The sequence below is a fragment of the Pseudopipra pipra genome, chromosome 1, assembly GCF_036250125.1.
Source record: "Pseudopipra pipra isolate bDixPip1 chromosome 1, bDixPip1.hap1, whole genome shotgun sequence".
Classification (NCBI taxonomy): domain Eukaryota; kingdom Metazoa; phylum Chordata; class Aves; order Passeriformes; family Pipridae; genus Pseudopipra; species Pseudopipra pipra.
The window spans coordinates 96,117,742-96,133,603 of NC_087549.1; the positions used below are offsets into that span (position 1 = coordinate 96,117,742).

General features: G+C 42.1%; 1 protein-coding gene across 5 annotated transcripts in view; it reads left to right on the plus strand.

Annotated features, from left to right (window-relative positions):
* The window catches only part of NFATC1 (nuclear factor of activated T cells 1), a 111,195-nt gene that overhangs the window by 71,452 nt on the left and 23,881 nt on the right, over window positions 1-15,862 (plus strand). For 2 of the 5 annotated variants that reach the window (XM_064666223.1, XM_064666231.1), the window contains exon 9: window positions 7,919-8,605. In XM_064666223.1, coding sequence (XP_064522293.1) covers window positions 7,919-8,605 — 687 coding nt within the window. Of the gene's footprint in view, window positions 1-7,918; window positions 8,606-15,862 lie in introns of those variants that run through there. The other 3 variants (XM_064666249.1, XM_064666238.1, XM_064666259.1) reach the window with 3 other exon arrangements.

Below are 15,862 nucleotides of genomic sequence, written 5' to 3' on the forward strand. Positions count from 1 at the left end.
GGACAGTCATAAAATTCATGATCACCAAGTGCATCAGCCCTTCTACTCCCATCCAGCAGCCACTCAAGGTCTGTGGCAGAGTAGAGCAGGCACTCACCAGCATTACACCCCTGCATGCTCTAGTGGATACCCAGCTGGTACCACACTTCATCCGGGCGACATCCATTTTCAGCAGTCAACCAGAGCCTAGCCAGCCACATCCAAACTGGAGATGCAGTCTGTCTTGATCTCTAAGGGCAGAACTCTGCCTCTCTGTGCAGTGCTCCATTGTCACCTGGAAAGCCAGCATTACCTGTGTGATGTCCCTGAGACAGGCAGGGGTGGACAAGCACTGTATAGAAGCCCCTGGCTGTGTCTGACCATCAGGGTCCACAGCAGCAGCAATGATCACTCATAACAGTTAACTTCCAGTGCATAAAGTTGTCTTTTGGCAGTACTTCTCTTTTCAAATATTTCCCTTCAGGTAACAAAACCCAGCCTGTAGTTTTGGTCACCAAACCCTTCTACATGAGCATCTCAAGGACTCCCTCCCTTATTTCCCAGTGATTTCACATGCATATGTTAGCAAGTGTGGGGCTTTGGGATCTTCCAATTAGCTTAAAAGGCAAAAGGTAAAACTTGTGTGAGGGAACGGAGTTTAGAATTACATGGGCTGGATTACAGGAGATGCTTATTTTTGTTCTCCTCAAGTGGCTGATCAAAATTAATCTAGCCCAGTAATTAATCCTAAAGGGGAAACAGTGGTGGAGGTTGCTGGAAGTGAAATGGATGGGCAAGGAAGACTGGGGAAGAAACTGCATTCTCCTCTGAAGACAAAGACCATGTTGGAGCTGAGATGTCCCAGGTCAGCCAAGTCCAAACACCTCTCCAGAGAGGATGGATCTGTGGATAGGACTGGTGCTGTAAGGATGCCCTCCTGACAACCTGTCCTTGCAGAGCATCTCATAGGACTGCCAGTGATGAGGACTGTCAGGCTGCCCCTGTCCTTGCAGGACCCCTTCCCACAGACCCTACTTTCCTATTCTTCTCCTCTTGAAGCAGGGGTAAAGTCAGCACTGGTGGTGTAATGTTGTGCAGCATAATTGAAAAACACCTCAACCCAGTGAATTTTAACGTATCTGACAGAGATGACATAGAAAGCCTTGGCCAGTGTAGCCTGGGTATTATGCACAGTTAAACTTCCAGCTCAAGGCAGTAGTGGAGCCAGGTGCTGCACTGCACTGTGGGAACAGCAGTAGAGCAGCCCAAGTGGGCATATCACAGGACTTGATTTTCATATTCAGCATCATAGGATTTAATAAAGTGTTGTGATGGAAAATTGCGCCTTTTAAGAATTTTCCCCTTTTTCTTTTGAAAGAAAGCCAATGTCCATCTTCTGTACTAGCACAACCCAAATGCCCTCCACCTACTTTCCACTCCTCCCAACCCGGTTTAGCAGTGCATGCACCAAGCTACCATATATAATCTTCTGTCTTATAAATATGTGTAGAATAACCTAATAGTTTAACAGCTGTTGAAAAGCATTTAGCAAATGAGTTAGCTAGAAAGCATTTCCAAATCAGATAACGGCACTGTCCGAGATTATATGCTGAGATGTATGCGCAAGGCTTCCATCTTCCTGGAGCTATTCTTGTATAAAACTGTACATATGCATCTGATCCCATAAAAATCTATCCACGCAAACCCAAAAAGGGCAGGCAGGCATATGTTAGAGTTAGCCCTCCCAATGAGCAGCAGCAGTAGCAGTGTACTAGCAAGACAGGGTGAATTCAGATACTTGTGCAGATAAAAGCTGCATTCACACATGTGCTGCCTACAGCTTCTTGATAGCATGAGGCTCCCTTTGTTTCTGAGTCACTGTGTTCTGGATTTATTAATTAACAGCTAAAGCTTGATAGTAGCTTAACCTTTAAAAATGTTTTGCTTTAATAGATGGAAGTGCACAGATAGCATCTGCACAGGTCCTTGTACTGACTGTCTCACAGTATCCCTGGGGCTGAATGCTTGTCCCTTGTCACTGAGATTGTCACTGCTGCAGATATGTTGGTGGGGCATTTCAGAAAGTTTTGTTCAGCCGCTGCTGCTTGGATGCTACCAAAGGGGGGATTATATTTTCTGAGGGCAGCCAGCCCCTTGCCTCTCCCTAACTGCTCCACAGTAAGAACAAGGGGAGAGGTCCTTGCTTCACTCAAGCGTGCTGGATCCAGCCAATGCTGCTGCAACAGCCAGGATTTTGTCTTTGCACAAATCCAGAGTGGCTGAGCTGTACCTGGAGATGTGTCCACATCCCTAACTATGTCTCTGGTCAACCAGCAGCAAAGGAGCAGCAGGAGCTGGGGAGACTTGTGCGGTGTCTTCTGAAGGTGTGCTGCCAGCATCAAAACTGACTGACAAAGGAGGATTTCAAAGGCATGAACAGCCTGTCAGAGTTCAGCTCAGTAATGAAGATTTAGACACCTAACTCCTGAACTCTCTTTGAAAGCCTCATCCCTAATTCTTACCAATTGCAAGACCTTTACTCTAGAAGTTGAAGAAATGTGTGTGTGCATATGATGAAAAAGGTAGTGTTTTGATTTTCATACTCTAACCAAAATCTATGTGCTGGTGCCAGGGAACTACATCATAGTCTACACCATGAAAGGTAGCTATTTTGTTGGATAGGTTCAATCAAACTTAAGGGTAAAATAAATATATTACAGGGCCATAAATATCTACATTGATGATACTACATGGAAAATGGGAATTTGTTAGTTAAATGTTAATCAGGATAAACATCTGTTTAATTTATATGATTTTATTTTCTCAGTTTGCATATTTTAATAACAGCCCTCCAAAAAAGTTTAAAAGCCCATCTGGATTGCTAAAGTGTAAAAGCAAACAGACTTGTTAGAATTGTCAAAAAATACATATAATTTACATTTGAGCACTTTCTGACTCCCTTTACTGAACGTGCATGATTTATTATTTTTCTTCTAGGTTTGATATATTAACTTTTTACCTGCTAGAAAGGCCTTTCATTTAATGTGGGCTTGCAGAACTGGCTGAAATATTTCTCCCAGATTCAGACACACACAGAAGGACCATTGTCTTCCACCAGTACCTCGGTATGATGTCATAACCCTGGTCTTTCTGAGTAAGAAGCTTTGATTTATAGCCAGGGCTGCTGCCAATGTGTGGTTCTCAGAACTTCATATTAAATTAGATGACATAATGACATGTGTTCAGAATCTAAGAAGGCATCATCGAACCATTGAACACCAATTAGCAGAAATTAATTTACTTATCAGACTAGCTTACAACAGTGAGCTCTGTCATATTTTAATATTCAAAATCAAGCACTATTTAAAATCGTCTGTCAGCTGACCTAATGCATTGTGAAGTAATAGGCATTTAAAAATTCACCATACAAACCAAACTTGCCTTCTTTTTTCCCTTTTTATGGCAAGAACCAGATCCATAGCAGAGTAGTGTCTCCTAAATGAATAACGTTACTTCTGAGCCTGACTGCATGTAAAAACAGTATCATCTTTTGTGTATACAACTTCACACATTCTGACTTCATTGCTGAAGTTTATTATGGGCAAATCTCAGCATATGGCAAATTCAGTCACAATTTTTCATTCTAGCCAGCTGAGAATCTGCAAGACTGGGTGCTTTCTCAGCACCATGGAGCAGTTTTGAGACACAATGTTTGTTGCTATTTGGTATAGCTCTGCTGGATTTAAGAAATAGCCTGGTTTCTGCTGAAAGTGCTTGCAGGTTCTGAACAGCTGTAGGGCTTTGCACTTAATGGCCAGTCCAGGCCTGCTGTGTGACTAGGAGTGTCTCTTTTAGCTGGTGGGGTTTTACTATGTCATTTAAGATTTGAAATATTTGAGCTAGAGGTTAGTCATCCTAATACTATTCTCTGTTAAATATTAATCCTGAGAAAATTAACGGTACTGTCTGTATCTCATTGTGTGAAATATCACTTGTGCAAGTGAGTGATGATGGAAATGGATGTGTATTATGGCAGCTAGCTTACCGTGCCTCCATGAGGATCTATAAAAGGGCTCGAAACCCCTTTTTTGAGCTTGGGTTTGTAAAGATTTGCAGTTAATCAAGCATGAGTCACTAGGTAAGTGGTAACACTAGTCCCCGGCTGGCCAGTGAACAGCCCTGTCTGCTGTGTTGCCTCGTGCAGAAGTTTGTCCAATGGGTTGCCCAGGGTTCTCCTGTACAGTTCTAAGATTTGGACTTGATCCTTGAGGGTCCTGTCCAACTCCAGATATCTATGATTTTCTGAAGGAACCAAATAGGTTCCTACCTAGGAGAAAATGGTGAAGGTGGACACTAAGGTTGGTATCCTCAGCTATTCTATGTCAGCTGCAGTTGCTCACCCCAGCTGAGCATCTCAGTCCCCCAGAAGTCAGTGAGACAGTGGGTAGGGTGTGTTACATACAAGTATTCTAAATTGTTTGAGTAACACCACAGACACCATGAGGGTGGGTGGGTAGCCACTGAGCACAGTTGCAGGCTGTTCATGCATTGGTTTTGGAAGGTGTGCCTTGAAATACCCACAGCTCTTGCTCTGGCTCTCTGCAGTCCTTTGAAAAGTAGAAGAAAATAGTTGCCCTTTCAAAGAAAGCATATAAGGTGGTTTACATCAACTTTTGACACTGTATTTTCAGAGTGTTCAGGATATCAGACCCACAGCTAGTTTGAGTTTGGAAATAGAAACACTAGCAAAGATTTTTTGGCCCTTGTTACTCCATTTGGTGAAGTTACATAGGCTGGGGAGAAGCAGGTAACAGGACAGAGTAGTGTAAATAAGCTGTTAACAGGTGTAATGTGGCAATTCGTGGTATATCTGTCCTCCACAAGTCAAGTGCTATTGTTAATTCATGTAAAATACTAAAGTTGAGGTCTGCCCAAAAAGAGAAGTGTTAATGTCTTACATTTCTTCTGACATGCTCAGCTTTGCAGTTCTGATTCCAGATCATCTGCATCATTATAATGGGTTCTTCATGGAAAAAAAATATATCCTATAGACCTTCCTTCTCCAAACAGGTACCCCATGAAGACATTTGCGATTTTTTAAGGGATAGTGAGTGGTTGCCATCCCACAGTTTGGTAAGATGCATACATTCACTCTGCCCAGGGTTAATGGCTGTGCAAATAGCAAAGCCCTGAAAAGTCAGATACAAATCCCTTCACCATTTCAGAATGAATACTTTTCCTGTCTTCCAGTGTGATACCTGTTCTAGTTATGAGATTAGCCTACAAACAATATATATGATAATGAGCAAGGAGTGACTTCTTTTACTGTGCTGAAAAAAACATATTAAAAAAGGTAGTGGAGACAATTCAGTTGAATGAGTTCAGGCACCTCTGAGCCTAAGTGCAGGTAAGTATCTGTCCATTTAAAGACAATTTGTTTCCCATTACATGAAATAACTGATGCTCAGGAGTATCGGTTCAGAGCAAAACACTGTAAACAGATGTCAGATAAAATGGAGGTACCACTTTAATCTCATATCTCTTCTTCTTCTTGCTTCCCTCTCTGGCTACCAACCTACTGTTAGCAAACAAGCTACTGTGACCTACCCTGACTGGCCCTGTAATTAACAACAGTCTCTATTTTCCCTCTGAACTCTGAATTATAGGCAGCCAGGAGTGTCCTTGGTTGCTGTCACCATCTCCAAGGGAGTTTTTGGAATGGAGTCCTGCCCACCCATCAGTCCTTTGCCTGGTGCAGAGCAGGACTTAATGGTTATCCTCTGTTGGTTGCAGCCCATGTATTTCAGTGTAGCAACACAAAAAAAGAGATTCACAATATTCATGGCCACTAATCAGACCTCCAAATGGACCCCATGGCATTGCTTTTATAAAGAAAATAATTCAGAGTTAAGTGACAAAAAAGTGCTTGGCAAATCAGGTAACAAAGGTGTGCTGTAGAAGAGCTACAATGAGAAACCAGCCTGAGATCAGGAACCTGCCTTCTGTAAAGTCTCCAGCCTGCCTGCCACCAGGGCTATAACCCTTCTCTGGGTTATAACAAGTCAGACAACTCCAGGGTTTATTGGAGTTGTATTAGCAGTGGTTGAGCTTGGAATTATTTAGCACAGGTGTTTCTATAACAGTGATATATTAGGAAAATTCAGTGTTCAACAACCATCATATTTCCAGCTGTGCTGTGGTTAGTGCTAGCACAGTGAACCTAATATAAAACATGTGAGAATATTTGCTAGCTCAGGAACTTGTTGAAGGTATTTTCTTACAATATCTGAGCTGCTGTGTTTATCTAGGTGTGTTTCTTTGGTCTTGCATTTTCGTAAAGGGTGTGATAGTGGTTTTATAAAGCTGTCACTGAACCTGGAATCTGCTTCTCTGCAACCAGTTGCGTTAGTAGCCCTGCTATCCAGTGTACAGCACACGAGGTGGTGAAAATAAGATTATGAGGAATCCAATGGCAGTCCGTTATCCCCAGCACATTTGTCTTGAGCAGCACCTGTGCATCTGTTACATATATAGACCTGTTTTTACTAGGGGTGCTAGAAATCCTGAAACAAGTGTTGCAAGCATCTACATGTAAAAGAACATAAAAGGAACAAAGTTAACAAGGGGCTAGGGAACTGTAAAACAAGGGTAGTGAAGTGCATTCACCGCCAGCAAAATTTGTGAGTGTTAAAAGAGGTTTTATATGTACACATGCACACGTGCATATTTAGGGGTTCAAAAAGACTCATACATGAACATAGTAAATGGCAGGACAATGTATAAGGGTTTTTGTAAAACACAAGCAAAATATTGTCAGAGGCACTCACACAACACATATGTCTCTGAGCTGAGTTGTGCAAAGATGTTTCATTAATAACTTTGTACCACAATGGGTTGGTTATTAGAATATTTTGAAAAATATCCTTTGGTGTCACTGGAATTTTTTAGAAAGAAGATAAATGCATCCATACTCAAGCATTGTATGCATTAGAGTTGCATCTGTCTAGAAAAAAATACATCTACAGACCAGGCTGGCTCTATTATTTATAATTTTCCTGATAGAGAAAGTGGGTGTCTTTTACCTCTGCACTGCATCTGTTGTAGCAGAAGCTTCAAAGGCACCTCCCCTTGATTGAGAGAGAAAGCCAGTGTTGAAAAGACACTGTGATTTGAGGAACGATCTTCTCTGATTTGAGAAAGCAGCTCTACACTTGTCATGACTGAGTTGATGCTCATTGACTGTCATTTCTGTCCAGATTCTCGTAGTTTTTAGAGAATTGACAGCTCAGTAGGGCATCTTTTGGAACAAGTAAGCAAATGTCTAGAACAGGAATCAGTTTTTCTTGGTAGACAGAGACTGACTAACATTTCTTAGGAGTTGGCATTGGCAGAAATTAAAAACTAAATAAACCGTATCTTATCTTTCACAAATATCCACATAATTGAAAACTTCTTGTACATAGCAGTTTGTCATGTATCATTGCAACTTTACTTTCATTGAACTCTGAAAGCCCCATCTCTACCTTATTATACTCCAGTTTACTGAGTGTGCAGACATTTATCAAATGAGCCATCAGTAGCTGTGGAACTGCAGTAGTATATCCAAGTTAAAATTCTTGCCTTGATTACTACAAATCCATGGAGCCCTTGGGTCCAAAGCTTCCACTGAAGCTCAGTTATTTGCAAATAGATTTTTATAGCACATTAGTGCTGGAGGAGAGTCCAAAGAAAATAGTCCTTTTCAATATTAGAACCAGCTGTGACTTTCTTGTGCTGATGACTCATTCATTTTTTTTATAGGGTGGGAGAACTAGGCAAAAGACACACAGAGTCTTATTCACGACGTTGTTTGTTTTGCAAAGGGTATCCTAGCCACAAGCCAACTTGATCATACCAATACGCAACTCATGTTTATTTAAAACCTTTTTTCTTTTAACAGTTCCAATTATAAAAACAGAACCCACAGATGACTATGAGCCTGCTCAAACCTGTGGACCAATGAACCAAGGCTTAAGCCCTCTCTCTAAACCATACTACAGCCAGCAGATCATGATGCCCCCTGATCCTGGTTCATGCCTCGTGGCTGGCTTTGCCTCCTGTCAGCAGAGAAACGCCGTGATGTCACCCTCTCCCAATGCAAGCCCCAAGCTGCACGACCTTTCGTCCTCTCCTTACAAGTGCATCCCCAACCCGGGCCACAGTCACCTCGGACTTCAACAGCCCGCTGGAGGTGTCCCCACCATACAGGAAGTGCCAAGGTCTATAGTTGTGCACCCAAGCTCCTCCGAGCAATCATCTCACATCATGCTGCAGCCGCAGGTGAGTCAACATCTGAGCAGTAGCTGTCCCCTTGGTTATCAACAAACACTCTATCCCAACAGTCCCTCTTCTCCAGTTCCATCTGTTACCCAAGAGCCAACCTATTTGCAGTCCTGCAGTCCAACTCACTCATCCATAATGGGTCAACAGCAGCAGCAACTGCCGAAGGTTCACAGAAATGAGTCTCCAACAACCCAACCACTGTCATTGCCAGAGTTGCATGAGGAAAGTAATCATAATTTGGCCCCTATTCCTGTAACGATCAAGCGAGAACCTGAGGAATTGGACCAGATGTACCTGGATGATGGTAAGTCTTCCGCAGCATAGGTTTGCATTCACCATGTTGCTCTTATCAGTGAGTTCCCTTAACCCTCTCCTTCTTTTGAATCCTGGTGGAAAAAAAGTTCAATTAACAGCCTGGTGGAATGGTGCGGACTTTCGCTTGGATTGTCTCTATACAGGAAAGGGCCCTCTCATTCCATTTGCAATAATGAAACCACATTATCTAAGCATTAAATGCTGTTAGTTAGCACAGAGCTAGCTGCATGACCGACAGCTATGTTGTAATAACCGTAACTGTATGTTCTTGGCTTATGCCCACATCAGTGACCTGTGGAGCCGCAGTGAAAACATATTTAACATCGTCCCATTCGTAATGCAGTGAAATGTCTGATGTGCAAATCTGTTCACTGGAACTAAATGATAAACTGCTCTACTTCAGTTGAGAAGGTTCAAATTGAAAATGGAGGCACATCTTTCAGCATAACTTTTCAGTCTGTTTGCATCTGGCATTAAGACTGGTTTTTTGCCATTCTTCTTGTGGCCTTGCTGATGATTTTTTTTTCTTTTGTAAGATTCTGTATGTATATATAGTCTCCATGCACCACCGAAAAGCTAAAATACTGTGATAAACTTGTCACACTCTAGTTTCCAAAGATTTATTAGTTGAATGTAGTAAAAGGGATAATATGGAATTTGATTATGTGACCTCACTGAACTGTGATTTAGCATTTGCTGCTAAGCATCCCAATAGTATTCTGGTCCTTCACCTTAATGCAGTATGTGAGTTCCCTTCCAATAGCCACATAACTTTATGTAACATACCATTCTGTTTGAAGAAGACATGCCTCTTAAGTGGCTGCATTGAAACTAATTGGTGCCAAGGAACATCTGAACATGATTGTCCTTGAGGGAGAATTTAAAGACAATTCATTGCACTGTTTTTTTTTAAAAAGGACATTTTGTCATTCTATTTTAAACAGCATGCTACTCACTGAATTAGGATTGCAACTTAATATTTTGGAGCCTGAATAGCAGCCCTTTGCTTTTCAACTCTAGAAAAATTATTTTTCTTAACAGAAGTTATTATTGGTTACATGATAGACAGGTCTAAGGAATTTTTCCTAATTGGGAATTTAGTTCACTAAAATTATGCACAACACATCTTTGTGACAAGGTTTTTTTCATATAGCAGACATTTTTACCACTTGTCTGTGCTGTAAGGAGTAAGATTTCAACAAACTAAGTGAGAAATGTATGCAAACCAAAACAAAAAGCCATGGCCAAATTTAGGTTTTGAGAGAAAACAGAAGTTGTGTATGGAAGGAGGAGAATTCAGATAAAATATAAACCAAGTTTATAGCTGTCTTTCTAGAAGAGCATGAGAAATGGGCAGTCTTCCTGCCTTACCTCTCAAAAATCCAGCAACCACTCCTCTGACAGAACCATGAAAGTTGCCTTTGGCTGGTCTCTCCAAGAGAGATGGGACTGCATCTCACAGATGAAGGGTGAATGAAGCTCCTTAGCCATGTCTACTTGAGGTTTCTCCTGGAGGAACAGAGGAACTGGCTACCGTATGTTCTGAGAGGTTTTAGTTTTTTTTCAGCAGCGCTCATTCTCTCTGACAAAGTATAAATAATTTAGCCTTTAAGCTCATCTCTCTTCTGTCCCCTCTTCTGGACACTCATGCGCACCAATCCTCTAACAGATGATCAGAAGTAATTGTAGAAGGCACCTTGTACATCTGCCCTGAAACTTGAGGTTGACTTTGGAGATTTCTTCAGCTAGCCAGATCCAGATATATACTTCCCTTTGGCATCCAGCAGGCTATCAAAATTGTTCTACGAGAACTATAGGCCAAGAAAGAATTCATAAATATAACAGTCCTGGTAACAGAATATAATAGGAAAAAACCCAACCTTTCGAACTTCCAAAAATTATATATCACCAATTTCCTCTAAAGGGGTTGATCAGAAATGGCTAAACTGATATTTAGGTTTGTCTTACGGTTCACACTGATGGAGTGTCACCCACGTAAGCTGCCCTTTCATATCTAAACCTTATCATACTACCTGAAAGGAAAGGTCATCCACTCCATGTTTTGTGTTGACAAAATGAAGCCCTTGTAGTAATCTGGAGTGGACTACTGTCATCTTTATATTTGTCTCAGTGTCTGGGCAGTTAAGAGAGAAAGTATGTGGCAGGGGGGCTAAAGGCAGGAAGCATGTCATGTTGGACTTGTTGTGGCCAAGCCGCCCTGTTCAAACCATTCAGAGCTCTGTCATGCCTCAGATGCACAGCACAGGAGTGCAAAACTGTGGCTCAGGCTGGAAGCCTACTTGGGTCTATGCTATATGAATTTCATGAAGGCAGCCTTTTCACCACCACTGCAGACATTGGTTTCACATTCCGTTTAATCTGATGTAACTGCAGGCTCCAGTGGAAAGGGTAGCCTCAATCCGTCTTGCTCTCAGTCACATGTTCTTGCTGCTTCCTTTGAGTCATATCAATTGATTATGGAGCAGCAGAGCAGGCTAATGAAAAATTAGCCTGCCCAAAATAGCAAAATTCACATAATTTTCTCTTGGGTCATCAGCTCATGGAACCACATGCCCTTTGTCCAAGCACTGGGTCCAGCCCTCGAGAGGGGCAGGAAGTCTGGCGCTGTGAGTTGAGGGGTGCCACAGGACTGCTCCCACTGGCAGCAGCCCACCCATAGGCCAGAGTAAGTGTGAATTGAAGCCACACGTCTGATGTGATCTTATCTCCCCAGCAACTATCTAATCAGCTCATCCTGTCTCAGTTAAAAATCCCCTTCTCATGCTCACCTCTCAGTTACGGAAGGGCTCCATGGCACAGTCTCAAAGGGCAGTTTGGCTACTGCAGTGACTGCCTGGAAACCACCAGTAATTGCTCCTGGTATCCCAGGAGGTGCTGCTCACTGAGATGGGCATGGAAAAGGCAATGCACATATGCAATGACTTTGTGCCTGGCACTGTTTCATTCAGACCTCTGGCTATAACTGTGGAATAAGGGACAATGGGTTTTGGCAAGTGGCTCGTGCCAAATGGGAGCAACTAGTCTTTCATGTGCCTGATTTTTTTTTTTTAAATAGGAACTTTTAAGTCATCACGATTGTTTATTACTGGTATCATATCCACCTCTAAGTGTTTTTCTTGTTGGAGGAGAGATATCTGTAGTACCTTATGGCTGTATTCTGAAAACCAAAATATCAAATCCACAAATACAGAATATCATATCCATGAGTAAAAAGGGTTCCTCTTTTATTTTTTTAAATAGAGTGCTTGTAGCTATTTATACATCCAGTTTTACCTAAAAGTATTTGAGAAGTGTGAGGTATAGACATCTAACATACTTGTGGGACTGCCAGACAAATAAAATACCCAGCTGGTTTTCCCAGATGATATTTCATAAAATTTTGGCTGCTTGTTTACCACTTTAAGGAGGTTTGATTTATGCATCTAATATATGCATAGCATTTTTGGACCAGGTATAAACAGAAATTTTTTTGGTTTCAGCTTATGGGTTCAAAGAAATATTCATTCCTTTTGTTTTGGAGTATGTCCAAATATAGACCATCTACACTGCAAAGTATAGATGGAAAAGAAGAGTCAATGAATTTATATAGATACATATCCTTTATATGACATTTTTCTGCTTTGGTAATGGTGGGCAGCTGAAGTGATATAAAGGGAGCCCACGAGGTGACTTCCATTTTGACAAATAAGTTTCGGTCTTGGCAATTTGTTTTAAATCGAAATCCACAGTAGCCACCTGGGCTACTCATTAAATGTGCTGTCCCTTTCAGTATGTGAATATATGATTCCACATACAGAACATATTTAAAACTCACACCATAAAGTGATACCTGATATATTATGGCTATACTCTTCATACTGAAAGGTATCTGGCTTGTATAGCAGCACCCGTTTCAAATAATTTTGAGTTCAACCTCCTAGCAAAGATTATGGCTGACTGCCTTTGCTGCTTTCACGGGAAAATCTGATTAAAAGTGGTTGAAATGGTGGCATTTATGCCTGTTTTGGTCCTCTGCAAGAGCCCATGGTCCTTTGCAGTGGGAGAGGAAGTGTCTCCTGTCCTCTGTGCCAGAAGCTCTTGCAGAAACCTGCAGGACACTGGGGCACCCTGGTAGATGATGCCAGGGGTGACAATGTCTCTGTGTATGTGTGCCACCCCTGCCTTAGATAGTGAAGGTTAAGTGGCATTTCTGTTTCAGAGCTAACCTGGAAGTAGTGTGGGATGCTAGGGTGGTGGAGCTCATGGAAAATCATTAGGCAGGCAGGCTTGAGGGACTTCTTCAGTACAAGTCCATGCTGTAATTGCTTTTAAGAGAAAACATTTTATTTGATGTATTGTTGTATCTGCTGTGCTGTAGAGCCCCTTTGGGGCATGAAGTGGATTAGCATTGCTTTTCTTAGTGGTAGAAGAAACCCCCAGCCAGAGGCAGTAGATTGGAAGTTCACACAGCTTTCCGGATGTTCAGGCATCTGGGAACTGGCCGGGCTTACAACAGGAGATGCTGAAGGTGACTTGAAATCACCTTCCTTATACCCATTTCCCTTTCCTGTACCTAGTGTAGCCTGAGTGGAACACGGAACTGAGCTCCAAATCTTTCCTTTCACCAGGATGGAGAGGTCAATTAAACATGCTAATGCCAAGAAGCATTTTTCAGTTTTTAACTGGCACTCCCAATAGCTATTGGATATTTTTCCTGCAGCAGAATAATACTCAGTTGTGAAATTATTTCCTGCTGTTAGACACATCAAAGAATGTAGTTCTTATTACAGATGAAAATGAAACTATTTTGAAAAAGCAAGGGGGAAGCATAGGGAAAAATGTGTGACATATTCTCAGCAGATTTCAAGGTGTATTGTAAATGTATAATCCCATTTGTTATATCAGTGCACAAAACTTCACAAAAGCAGTTTTTAAATTAAAGCAAAGGAGCATCCTGGAGAATTCTTTAAGGTGGGCTTGAGTACTGAAGCTGAAGAGCTCAGCTTCTTCAAGCTTTTCCTGGGTTGTAATATCAACTTTTGAGATGCAGTCCCAGCTTTGTTGAAATCACCATCACGCTCCCGTTGCTGGCCATGGGGCCAACGTTCCACATGCTGTTGAAAAAAATGTTCTCCAGAACGTCCCGAGTCCTGTGTAGGAGCCAGAAGAGAAATAACAATATCTGAATGACAGATCTCCTGTCTGAAGTTTTGTATATTAATTCAACCTCCTCTCTCCACATGAATGCTTTCATAAAGGTCTCTATCCTGATCTTGACTTGATTGGATCTATAAATCTTTGTGTAGTAAGATGAAAATACACAGGTCATAAACAAAGGTATCTGATGTTTGGATATGTGGCTAAGAAAAAGTATCAGAACCACATAATCATCTTTTTTAAAACAAGGAGGCTTTTGTTCCTGTGATTGTCTTTGCACAGCTGTGAGTTTTATAGCACCGTGCCAATGAATGCACTCATTGCGACTTTTATTTTACTCTGAAAAGGTAAATTGGGAGCACTAAGCCCCCAATAAGTATGTAAAAGTGGCAAAACCACAGGTAAAGTGTTACTGAAAGCTGCAGCCCTGCCAGCCATTTCATTTTAAACATGGCTCTTTTAAAAATAACTTTTGCAGTAAAAGCTGTAACTCCTGGATGTAATATGAGCTATTGCTAATGTCATTCCCATGAATTGCTTACAGCGTTGAACTGTTAGATGTCTGACAAGTCCATATATCTCCTATGCAGTATATATGAAAGTTTTTTGCCTCTAAACCATATGTTCTTTTTTTACTCCTCTATATTCTGGAAATGCACGTGGTTTGGTGATATAGTTTATTTGAACAGGAACCATAGCAGACAGAATTATTCTTTTGCTGAAATGTATCCTTTTTCATACATCTCAGCTTCATGATTAAAGCGATTGGCTCTTGAGGCACTAAGTTTAGTCTGCTTCTGCCACAATTATGCCTTTGAAAACTCCTGAGTTCACTCAGTGATTTCCAGTAGTCCAAATGTCATTAGAACAACACGCAGGTAGTCTGCAAAGCCCAGTAACACTGTCTACACTTTGGTCTGGCTTGGGCAAGCTTTTCCCTCCCTCCCTCTTGGCCAAGCCTCGCAGCTCTGGGAGAAAACAAATAGCTTTCCTCATGGAAAGTTTTGCTTAACCTGGCATAGTGCCTGAGCCTAGACCCTCCTCGTCTCTAATGATGATTGAAAGTGTACATGCTACTGTGATAAAACATGCTGAGTCGTTAACATTTGGGGCTTGGGTTGTAGGCGATGAGTACGGGAGGGCTGAAGTAATGCGTTCAAGTCAGACCTTCAGTGGACTTGCATGTCTGGGTTGGAGGGGTATCCTGTTACACGAAACCACACACCCGTGGGGATAGTGTTTTGCTGTTTCTAGTGGGTTTGATGAATTGGGTCTCCCAGGAGGCCCACCAGAAGAAAGCCCCCAGAAGCACAGATGACCAGACTAGGTGTTCCTCCTGGTTTTCTCCAGCCCCAGGTGTGCAGCAGCGCTTAGGGCAGACCTGCCTACCTCTTAGCTGCGATATGCTGTGAAATACAGTAGGGAACTTTGCTTTCTTTCAACATCAGCACTTAGATTTCCAGGGAGTCTCAGACTTTCAAGGAAGTGTCCGGTCCCTTTGGAGAAGTCCTCAGTGGCTCCAGCCCCATTCAGTGATGGCAGACACTGGCAGAGGGAGCAGGAAGCTGGCCAAGCAACGGGAAAGCTGCAGAAAGCAGTATTTTTAGTGCTGAAAAAACAGATTTGCTTTTTTGTGCATTTGCACACACACCTTCGTGTTAACATTTGGAGTCATTAAGTGCTCGGCTGAAGCTGTGTTGCTCCCCCTCTTTACAGCCAAGAGCTGCTTGGCACGGCAGCCCTGCTGGTGGCTGTGCAGTTCGCTGGGGAAGAAGTCTCTACTGACTCCCATGCCCGATTCATTCTTCTATTTCCATATTAATGGCTGTTGGCGTTGCTATTTCAAATGGTAAAGGTTTTGTTGGTTATTTTCTGTAAGTTTTCTCTGGTGGTTGGGAGAGAAGAAGTTGCTGTATCTGAGCCTTGGCAACATTTACATCTGCTTTTAAGCCTGGAGCAGTGCCAAGGAAAATACATGGCTTGCAGAAGCTTCGTGAGAAAGCTTTGTCCCGATGCAAAGTATTTTAGGAATATGTTGTTTGTTTGAATTGTTTCTGCTGAGCTGAGCAATGTTAGGTGGTCAGGTGTG